General features: G+C 33.7%; 2 protein-coding genes across 12 annotated transcripts in view; one reads left to right on the top strand and one right to left on the bottom strand.

Annotated features, from left to right (window-relative positions):
- The window catches only part of FANCL (FA complementation group L), a 78914-nt gene extending 77050 nt beyond the window's left edge, over positions 1-1864 (top strand). For 4 of the 5 annotated variants that reach the window (XM_023228255.2, XM_023228257.2, XM_023228259.2 and 1 more), the window contains 2 exons: positions 950-1021; positions 1321-1864. In XM_023228255.2, coding sequence (XP_023084023.1) covers positions 950-1021; positions 1321-1356 — 108 coding nt within the window. In that variant the 3' untranslated portion in view covers positions 1357-1864. The remainder of the gene's footprint in view (positions 1-949; positions 1022-1320) is intronic. The other variant, XM_023228256.2, reaches the window with a different exon arrangement.
- VRK2 (VRK serine/threonine kinase 2) overlaps positions 1139-11389 on the bottom strand; it is a 105130-nt gene continuing 94879 nt past the window's right edge. For 5 of the 7 annotated variants that reach the window (XM_023228250.1, XM_026446631.1, XM_023228247.1 and 2 more), the window contains one exon: positions 1139-1763. In XM_023228250.1, coding sequence (XP_023084018.1) covers positions 1425-1763 — 339 coding nt within the window. In that variant the 3' untranslated portion in view covers positions 1139-1424. Of the gene's footprint in view, positions 1764-6201; positions 6251-11389 lie in introns of all 7 variants that reach the window. The other 2 variants (XM_023228253.1, XM_023228252.1) reach the window with 2 other exon arrangements.

Raw genomic sequence — 11389 nt, 5'->3', positions numbered from 1 at the left:
AAAAAAAAAAAAAAAAAAAAAAAAAAAAAAAAAAGAAAAAAAGAATATATCCAGTAATACTACTTTTTATGTTGAGAAGCATGCCTTTTGTGATCTGAATCTCTCACAGCACTCAGGCAATGCCACTTTATTTACTGTATGTGAAGTCTACTTTCATTCCTGTCTTTAGTCATTTGCTTCACCTTAGGGCCTAGTTGATAGATGATAAACTGTGTGCAGCTATATACAGAACACCGTGCAATTGTATGTTGCCTTCAGTTTCAGCCTTCCTTTATATCACATCTTTACTTTTGTGATTAGAGGTAGCAGTTGGTGCCATCTGTACTTTGCCAATGAAGAACTTAGGCAGAGACATCTATTTACCTTATATAAAATCATCCTGGCCATCATCAGGTCAAATTACAGAATTACTCTAAGGGAACACATGCTTTCTTTTGTAATTATGAATATTCATTTAATTTTTAAAAATTCACTGGCTCATGCTTGTAATCAATGGGTTGAAAATTAACCCACTGTTAGTGATTAAGACCAGAACTAAGAAGGAAATTTTCAAGAGCCTATAGTATCTTTTAACAGCAGGAGTTGTTAATTTGTGATTAATGGGTTTAGGGAAGGTCTCTGAACACCAGGAAGTTGTATGCATTATTTTTATGTATGTCTATTCTGGGGATAAGGAAAATGCATAATTCTCATCAAATTCTTAAAGGAGCCCATAATCTGGTTATAAACCAGTGGTTTAGACCTTCAATTCCATGTTGATTTCCCTTGTTCAACATATTAATAGTCTGCTATTGGCTCAGGAAATATACCCCTTACTCTTGCAAAACAAAAAAGCAAAGTCTTCTGGAATAAAAATATAATGCACTTGAAAACAAAGGGAATTGACATTTGGAGTATCTGTAATTTGTAATCATGCTGATGCTTCTCCTTTATCTTTTAAAATTTGCAGTGGCTGAGAGGACTACTAACTAGTAGACAGAGTTTTAACATCATATTTGGTGAATGTCCATATTGTAGTAAGGTAAGCAAATTGTTAATCACATCTCATAAAATGTGCCTAGCTTTCAGTAATATGTTCTAGAAGACAGATCTATATAGTATATCAGCTTATCTAAAACTTTTGAAACTCATTATTCTCTTTATTTTTATTTTTCAAATTCTCTGATCAAAAACATTAAACTCCTTTTCTAGATTTCCTGGGTGATCTGAAACTTCAGAAAAGTGTTTTCCAAACTGTACTATGACACTATTTCTAGTATAAAGCAATTTTATTTTTTAGAGTGTCCATAAACTTTCTTAAAATATATTCTTTTTTTAAAGCCAATTACCTTAAAAATGTCTGGGAGGAAACACTGAAATAAGAATATAACATCTTGGTGAAGAGCTGGAAACGTAAAAAGTTATCAAAAGGAATTTTGATATCTTCAGAGAAAATATAAAGCAAGCAATACTAACATCAAAAGGACAAGTATGGTGATGCTATAATAATAAACATCTGCGTTTGTCTCTTCACTAAGAGTAAACTGGGAAATTGTAGGCCAAAGTCCAGTTGAACTTTCTGTGATCCCCGTGCTGACTGTGGAAGTGTATTTATACCAAGATGGAGATCTTGACTTCTTGAATATATCTGGACTGGTAAAATCTTGATGAAGTTCATAAAATGAGTTTGGGAATTGTCTGTAGTTCAATTTTTGTGGGAAACTGTTTGCTTCATTCAAAAGTTCTTGAGACTCTTGATATTTCTCTCTTATCCTTGTGCTTTCCTATGGAAAAAATACATATATAGTTTGTTAGATGTGAGTTATCCAAGTATTTATTTTGTGTAATGTATAAGAATGCTAAATAAAATGTTATACAAGATCAAGTTTTTGCATATTATTTTTACTGAGAAGTAATTTTTAGGTAAAGATCTTAGATTTTAAGATTTACACTTTTTAAGAGTTTATAAACATCCAGCAAGCAAATCTGGATATAATTTGAGTGGTTCTTTTAAACCACATAAGTGGGACATTTCTTAAATAATTTATAATCTAAAAATAGGATAGAATATGAAAAATGAATTTCCTTGGCAAAACCAAAAAATTGGGCTTAATCTTAAAGGTGTAAGATAGCCATAATTAGAAATATTTTGGTCATTAATGTGATTCTTAACCTTTTGATTCCATGGCAACTGAGAAGTGATGTCTGCTGTACAGTGGGTAAATGATGAGGCTGTACATAGCCAAAGAAAACTGCCTCGGGGTAGATACAGTGTTATGTCTCTTGGAAAGCTATACAGACTAACCACTATAGACTGAATAGATAATAATATAAAACAAATTAAGTGATATTAATATAAAACAAATTAACTGGTTACTTATGCAAGTTTCGGGAGCTACTTCTATGTTTTCATCATTCCTGTTGGCCAAAGTCCCAGGAATCAGTTTCCTGATCACCGCTTAACTGGCTGAAAGTCGGGTTTTTCTGCTTCCCTTTGGTGACCTCTGGCATGCCCTCTCAGCACCATTTATCAAGATGAGAAATTTATAAAACAAAGCAAAATACTTTAAGCTTGTTCACTGTCCATCATTCTAATAGCTACTACCTTCTCAACCTTTAAACTGCCACCCTTCAAACAGCCCTCCTCTTTCTACATACAGGGTTTTGGAAGTGTCAGAAAGGAGTCCTACATAAAACAAAGGATGTTTTAAAGATTAGCTTTCCTATGAAAAAGAAAGAAATTGACAGTTAAATAACTAACTTTCAACTATTCTTTCTGAGCTAACAAAGTCACATTAATGCTGTTTTTCATAAGTTGGTCAGCTTTATTAACTAAAGCAAAAGAAGTGAATAATTACTCCAGTGGGCCTATAAAGCATAATACAAGTAAAAATAATTATGCTATCAAGTCATATATTTCTAAAGGGTAAGGTAATAAGAGCAGCATTTACATATAGCTCACATGTGGAAGGTTGGGAGATATCTCCACTTAGGTAAGGACAGAAGTCAAGCTACTGTAATTTCCAGAAGCATCTACTGTGTAACCTATACACTTAATCTCTCTTGAACATCAGCAAATGACATAATATGGGAAGGCACTCATCAGAGAATTTAACCACCTGTTGTCTTCAGTACACTGAGAGGTCTGATTGGGAGTCTATAACAGGAGTTGACAAAATTTGGCTTGGCTAATTGCCTGTTTCTTGAATAAAGTTTTATTGGAACACAGGCACATCAGTTTGTTTATGTACTGTCTATGTGGGCTTTTGCACTACAATGGCATTGTTGAATATTTCTGACAAAAACTGTATGGAAAGTAAACTGAAAGTATTTTCTTTCTGGCCTCTTAAAGAAAAGGTTTGCTGACCCCTGGTCTATGGCATTGTTGAGTATTAGAAAGCAAACAGATCATCAAAACTTGTTAAAACGCAGATCTCATTCAAAAGGTCTAGGAGTATGACCTGAGATTCTGTATTTCTGAGAAGCTCCAGATGATGCCAGTACAGTTGATTTGCACACCCCACTTTGAGTACCAAGGGCTCAAGGCAATGCAATAGTCTCTGATAGAGCATTGGTTCTCAGCTTGGGTTGATTATGCCCCACAGAGGAGACATTTTGGGTTGTTACAACTAGGAGGAGGTACTAATGACACCTAATAGATAAATACTAGGAATGATGCAAAACATCCTACATCACAGGACAGCACCCCCACAACAAATAACAGCCCAGCTCCCAAATGTCAATAGTGCTGCTGTCAAGAAACCCTGCATTAGAATAGTTATTAACTTTGAATGCACATCAGAATCAACTGGGAAGCTATGGAAAATACCAACACTACTTCCACTCTGGCCATGAAAAATTGATACCCGATTTCCCCTTCTGTTGTGACAACTATAAATAAATACAAAACAAAATTAGTCAAAATATATGAAATAACTTAGGAATCTAAAACAAGGCCATGATAGTGGAGGAAAGGAAAATAACACAGACCTAAGAAAGGCCACAATTTAAGATTTACTGCAGACTAAACCAAAAAGCCTGAACAGAAGTTATGAAATGATGAAGTTGAATCACCAGTAAGTTAACTGTCTGCCAGAACTAAACTCAAAACTCTTCAAAGGAATGCAATAAAATATAGAGTCTAAAGACCACAGCATCCACAATTCTTCAGGATACAATAAAAGTACTACACATGAGATGCAGAAAATATGACCCATAACCAGGAGAAAAAATTGATATTCAGGGCTGATCCAGATGGTACAATTATCAAACAAGGACTATAAAACATCTACATAAATATGTTCAAGGAATTAAAGTTGAACATAATGAATAGATGGGGGAGGGAGGTGGAATCTCAACATACAAAGAAATACACTTGTGGAACTGAAAAGTACAAGGTATAACATGAAAAATTCATTGTTTAACAGCTGATGTGATAATCAACTAGAGGTCAGGCAAAAAACAAAATAAAACAAAAACCAACCTGAGGTACAGCAACATAAACGACTGATTTTAAAAAAACAGTTACTCAGCTGCCTGTGAAAAAGGTAAAGTATTCTAACACGCATGTATTTGGAACTCACAGAAATAGGGATTAAGGCAAGAAACAAACTGATGAAATCATACAAAAGCTTTCCAGTTTGAAGACAAATATCAACCCATAGATAAAAGTAGCTCAACAAACCCAAAGCACAATAAACAAAGACAGCCATCCTTACAAAACCAAAGATAACAAGCAAATCTTGAAAGCCACATAAAGAAATACATTATAAATGGGTCAGTAAGAATAACTGCTAACTTCTTAGCAGAGAGGAAAAAAAAAACAGACCTATGAAGATGGAAACATCCTTTTTAAAGTTCTGAAAGAAAAGAGTCCATATTCAATGAAGCCTTCAAAATCAAAGTGGGGGGCATCCAGTTCTAGACAAGAAAGAGTAAGCATCCCACCTTATTCTATTAATTAAAGAGTGGACAAAAAGCACCTATCAAAACACTATGAAAATTCTAAAAATGACCCTCCCTTGAGTCTCCACCCGCCATGTACTTTAGTACCTCCTATTACCCCAGCCTGGGCCATAAAAGAGCCTGCAGTCTGAAAACAGCAATATGCACAGACTGAAGAAAAAAAAAAGCCATGAAAAACATGCTCTAACCAGTAGCCCCGGGGGAGGACAAGTCTACAGGACAGAATCCTTTTATACCTGCTGCACCCTAGGTGAACACCATGAAAGAAGCTGCAGCTTACTCTCTCCAGGTGCTGTGGAAACGAGGTGGGGAGGGGGATGAGGGTGGAGGGGAAGAGGGAGGGTACAGTCCAGTTGAGTATCACCACTGTATACTAACCAGGGAGCACACCTACCCTTACCCTATCAAGCACTGTGGAGACGGGTAGAGCCCTGTTGACCGTCCCCACACTAACAAGGTGATACCCTATGCCATTAGGTGTTAGGGAAATTGTGAGATAAAGCTCTGACAACCTTTCCCAGCCTGTACTACTGAGGTGGTCTCCCTTCCTTCCCACCAGAGACTACCAAAACAGTAAGGCAGAGCCATATAGCCTGTTCCTCCCTGCACTAACAGAGGCAGATGTGGTGTCTCTCTTCCTCCCCACCAGACACTGTAGATACTGTAGTAGAGTCCTACCAACCTTCTCCACCTTGCATTGAGCAAACATCAGAGCAACAGCAACCCTCCACACTGGCCTCAGAAACTGGAGAGGTGCTTGCCCTTTTGACCATGCCTGCTGTGCATTAAACAGCAAAGAGTTGGCACTGCACATCTCCCTAACTAGAAACCTCTGTTCTCAGTAATTGATATAACTACTAGAGTGAAAATCAGCATGAATATGAAATAAATTAGTAACATCACAAGATAATGGGATCTAGCTGATATTTATAGAGTACTTCACCCCAAAACAGGAAAATACATGTTCTTTTCATGTGCATCTGGAACATTCAAACAGGCAGACCGTCATATCCTATTCATAAAACCCTAACAGATTTACATTGTCAGACCACAATATAATTAAACTAGAAATCAATAACTGGAAAAAAAAAAAAAACCTTAAGATACTTGTTAACACATTTCTAAATAATTAAGGTATTAAAAGACTCAAGGGGAAATATAAAATACTTTGAACTGAACAAAATTAAAATGTATAAATATTTACAGGATGCAGTACAAACAGGGTTTAGCAGGACATTTATAGCATGGAATACGTACATTATAAAAAATAGTGGGTTCACATCAATAGTCTAAGCTTCTACCTAAACTGGAAAAAAGGGAAGAAAATACATCAAGATCAAGCTGAAGGAAAGAAATAATAGGAAAATCCCCAAATGCTTTAAAATTTAAAGAATGCTTTAAGTGGGTCAGAGACACCAGGAAAATTAAAAAATACATTGAAGTGAATGGAAATGAAATACAACATATCAAAATGTGGGACATAGCTTATGTCATGCTAGAAGGGAAATTTATAATACTAAATACTTATATTAGAAAAGACAAAAAGTCCCAATTTAATAATGTTTCCACCCCAAGAAATTATAAAAAGAAATGACAAGTATGTGACATGATGGATTTGTTAATTAGTGTGAGTTAAACATTCCACAATGTAGACATATATCAAAGCATCACATTGTACCCCATAGATATGATATATACAATTATATTTGTCAAAAAAGAATTTAAAACAATTTAAAAGTAATCCAAAGCAAGCAGAAAGAAATAGAAATTAGAGCAGATATCAATAACATTGGCAATTAAAAAATACAGAAGAATCAATCAAAAGCTGGTTCTGTGACATGACCAATAAGAATGATAAATTAGCAAGACTGACAGAGAAAGAAAACACAAACTACCAGTATCTGGGAAGAAACAAGTATCACTACAGACCCCACAGGTATTTAAGGGATTTAAATAAAGGAATACTATGAATAATTATACCAACAAAAATTTGATAGCTCAGATGAAATGGACCAATTCCTGGAAAAATTACAAATTGCCGAAACTAACTCAAGATGAAATAATAAAAATGCAAGAGATAAATAGTTGTGACAAGAGTCCATATGACCTGCAAAACCTAAATTTTTACCATCTGGCTCTTTACAGAAAAGTTTGCCTACTCTTGAAATAAATATCTGAATAGTCTTACTAAAGAAATTGAATTCATAGCTAAAAAGGAAATCTCCAGACCCAGATGGTTTCACTAGAGAATTCTGCAAAACATGTGAAAAAGAAACAAGTTCAATTCTATACATTTTCTTCCAGAAGTTAAGAAGAGGAGGAAGGCTTCCCAATTCATAAGGTCACCATTACCCTGATACCAAAACCAACAAAAACAGTAGAATAAAAAGAAAACAACAGACATCAGCTCTCATGAACACAGATGTAAACTTCTTCATTAAAATAGTAGCAAATTAAATCCAGCAACATATAAAAATAATATACAATGACAAAGTGGGGTTGATTCAAGGAATGGAAGACTAGGTCAATATTCAGCCACAAACCAGCGCCATCCACCATGGTAACAGCCTAAAGAAGAAAAATCATATGATCATATTGATACAGGAAGAGCATTTGACAATATTCAGCACCTATTCATGATGAAAACTCTCAGTACATTAGAAATGGAGGGGAGCTTCCTCAACTTTATAGCGAAAACATCTATAAAAATGTCTACAGCTAACCTACTAAACAGTGAATGGCCAAAAACTGGAAAGAAACCAAATGTTCTTCAATGGTATATCTATACTTCAGATTACTACTGAGCAATAAAAAGGAATGAACTGCTGATATACACAGAACTTGGATAGATCTCAAGAGCATGATGACGAATGAAACAAAGCCAGTCTGAACAAGTTACATATCATAAGATTTGAGTTATATGATAAAATGATAAAATTATAGTGATGCAGAATAAACCCACTGCTTTCTGAGGATTAGGATTGGGAAGAGGGTGTCACTATAGCATGAGCAATTCCTACGTGGTCATGGAACAGGTCTGTAGGATATTGTGGTTACTCCATACATGTAATAAAATCTCTAAGGAACACAGACATGCACGAGTATGTGTCAAAATTGGTGATATCCTAATAAAGTCTGTATTTTCTGGTAGTATATAAATGTCCATTTCCTGTTTTGTAAAATTATATTATGGTTATGTAAAATGTTTTCATTTGCAGGAGTTGGGTGAAAGAGTAGGTAAGGGTATATGGAGGCTGTATGTATTTTTGCAATTTTGGAGTCTACAATTACTTCAAAATAAACTGTTAAAAAAAGAAATGCAGGAATAAAATGTAAATCCACTACCACTACAAAAAAAGTGAAGGTGAAATATAAATATTTTCAGACAGGCAAGAGGTGACAGAAATAGATTCCAGGAAATATATACTACAATAAATGTTAAAGGAATTTGTTCAGGCTGAGAAGGAATGATACCAAACTAAGATCTATTGAAGGAATAAAGAATTTCAATAACTATAAATATTGGGGTATGTTAAGACTTTTTCTTTTTCCTTTCTTAATTTTTTTAAAATAAAAAATGACTCCTTAAAGCAACAATAACTGCATTCTGAAATATATTACACATGTAAAAGCAAAATGTATAACAACAATAGCACAATGAGGGATAAAGGGAAGTATATATTGTAAGGTTCTTACACATTAAGTCAAGATAGAATGTAATATGATCAGTTAAATGTGCACATGGTAATTTCTAGAGCCATGCTGTCTAATATGACTAGAGCCCTTGAAATATGGCTAGTTATAACTGAGATGTGCTATTACTATAAAAGATGTAAAATATCTCAGTAATATTATTCTGATTATACCATTGTGGAAATTAGTTTAATCAGAGGATGTTATTAAAATAGATTCTACCTGTTTCTTTTTACTTTTTGAAATGTGGCTAGTATAATTTTTAAAATTGCCTATGTGGCTTGCATTATATTTCTATTAGGCAGGATTGTTCTGAGCAGGGATTTGCAAACTTGTTTTGTAAAATGCCTGAGAGTAAATATTTTAGGCTTTTTGAACCATACAGTTCTGTTGCAGTTACTCAGCTCTGCCACTATGGAACAAAAGCAATCAAATACAATATGTAAGTGAATGAGTATGGCTATGTTCCAATAAAACTATTTACAAAAATAGGTGGTTGGCTGAATTTGGCCCATAGGCTATGGAGTTGACTGGCCCCTTGTTCTGGAAATTCTCAATTAGTCCAAAATAAAGCAAGAGGGAGGTAAAAAGAGACAAAGAACAAATGGGGCAAAAAGAAAGCATATTGCATAATGGTAGATTAAACCCAGCTATATCAATAGTTACCTCAAATGGAAATGGAGCAAATATAGTTAAATGAAATGGAAATGGAGCAAATAAAATATAGTGTTTGCCAGATTTTATAAAATAGCAAGACTCAACTATATGCTAGTTACAAAAGCGGTAGATAAAAAGACACAGGTGGATTAAACAAAGGATGGAAATGGATACAATGTATAAGTATTAATCATAGGAAGACTGGAACTGTTAAAAGTCAGATGAAGTAGAATTCAAGATAGTGTATTTAACAGATATAAAGAAAGATATTTCAGAATGATGAACAGGACAGTTAACCAAGAACATATATAACTACTAAATCTGCATATACCTAATAACAGCATCAAAATCTATGAAGCAAAAATGTATAGAAGAGACAAATGGATAAATTCCCAATCACAGTTGGAGATTGTAACATTCCTTTGTCATTAAATGATAAGAGGACAAAATAAAACAGTAAATATATAAGATTTGAACACTATTAAACAACTTAACCCCAAACTTCGTAAGTATACAAGGAACATTCACTAAACTAGGCCTTTTCCTGGGTGACAAAATAAGTTTCAATGAATTTTGAAAGATTGCAATAATACAGGATGTGTTCTGATGACAACAAAATTAGAAATCAGTGACAAGAAAGATACCCAGTAAACCTTAAAAATACTTAGGAATTAAATAACATACTAATAAATAACCCATGGATCAAATGAATCAAGGGATATTAGAAAATATATTGAACTGAATAATAATGAAAACACAACATATCAAAATTTGTGAAACACAGACAGCCAAAGCACAGCTTACATATTTATAGTTTTAACTATATACATTAGAAAAAAAAGAAGATATTAATGATTTAAACTTTCACCTTATGAAGCTTGAAAGAATAAATTAAAACCAAAATAAGTAGAATAAAGGAAATGATAAAGAATTAGTGAAATAGAAAACATATCAATGGTAGGATTTAAAAAAAAAATCAACAAAACCAAAGTTGGTCTTTGAAAAAAAAAAAATACCAAAGCTGGTCTTTGAGAAGATCAATGAAAATGATAAGCCCTTAGCTAGACTATAAGGAAAAAAAGAAATAAACCAAAAGATACCATTATCAGGACTGAAAGAGGGGACATCAATGTAGATAATGGTGATGGTAAAGGGATAATAAAGAATATTCTAACTTAGTGCTGATAAATTTGAAAACTTAGATGAGATGGAAAAATTCCTTGAAAAACACAAATATAAAACTGACACAAGAAGAAAAAATATCTAATGATCACTCTATATATTGTAGAAAGTAAATATGCAGTTAAAAAATTTCCTACAACAAATTATCGGCCCCGATGGTTTTCTTGCTAAATTCTATCCAACATTTAAGAAGGGCAAATCTTACAAAAACATTTTCTGAAAACAGAGGGGAACACTTCCAACTTGTGTAATTCATAATGACCCTGAAAACAAAACCATACAAGGATATTATGAGAAAAGAAATTACAGCTGCTCTATGAAGTAGCCATCCTTTTATTCCTTTACTTTCTTAATAAACTTGCTTTCACTTTGCAAAAAAAAAAAAAAAAAAAGAAAGAAAATTACAGACCATTGTCTCTTATCAGTCTAGGTATAAAAACCTTCCATGGAACTGAAATTCAGCAGGAACTGAGTTGGAATTCAGCAAACAGAATTCAGCAGGAAAACACATCATGCCTAAGTGGGGGTTTATCCCAGAAATAAAAGGTTGATTTAACATTCAAAAATCAATGTAATTCATCGTACTAGTAAAGGGAAAAAATCATATGATCATCTCAAGAGATCTCAAAACAGTATTTAATACTCATTCGTTATTTACATTTATTTTTCAACAAATACGGTGAAATTTCCTCAGCCTGATAAAGGGCATTTAGAAAAAAGCCAACAGCTAACTTAATGGTGAAAGAATAAATGCATTCCCTCTAATATCAGGAACAAAGCAAGGATGGCCACAACTTCTATTCAACGTAATACTAGAGCTGCTAGCAGGTGTAATAAGACAACAATAAAAAATAAATAAAAGACACATACTGGAAAGGAAAAGGTAAAAACTGTCTCTATTCATAGACATCAT

The sequence above is a fragment of the Piliocolobus tephrosceles genome, chromosome 15 (genome assembly GCF_002776525.5).
Source record: "Piliocolobus tephrosceles isolate RC106 chromosome 15, ASM277652v3, whole genome shotgun sequence".
In the NCBI taxonomy this organism is placed as follows: Eukaryota; Metazoa; Chordata; class Mammalia; order Primates; family Cercopithecidae; genus Piliocolobus; species Piliocolobus tephrosceles.
The sequence above is the reverse complement of the archived record's forward strand: the minus strand, read 5'-3'. Positions and strand labels throughout refer to the sequence as shown.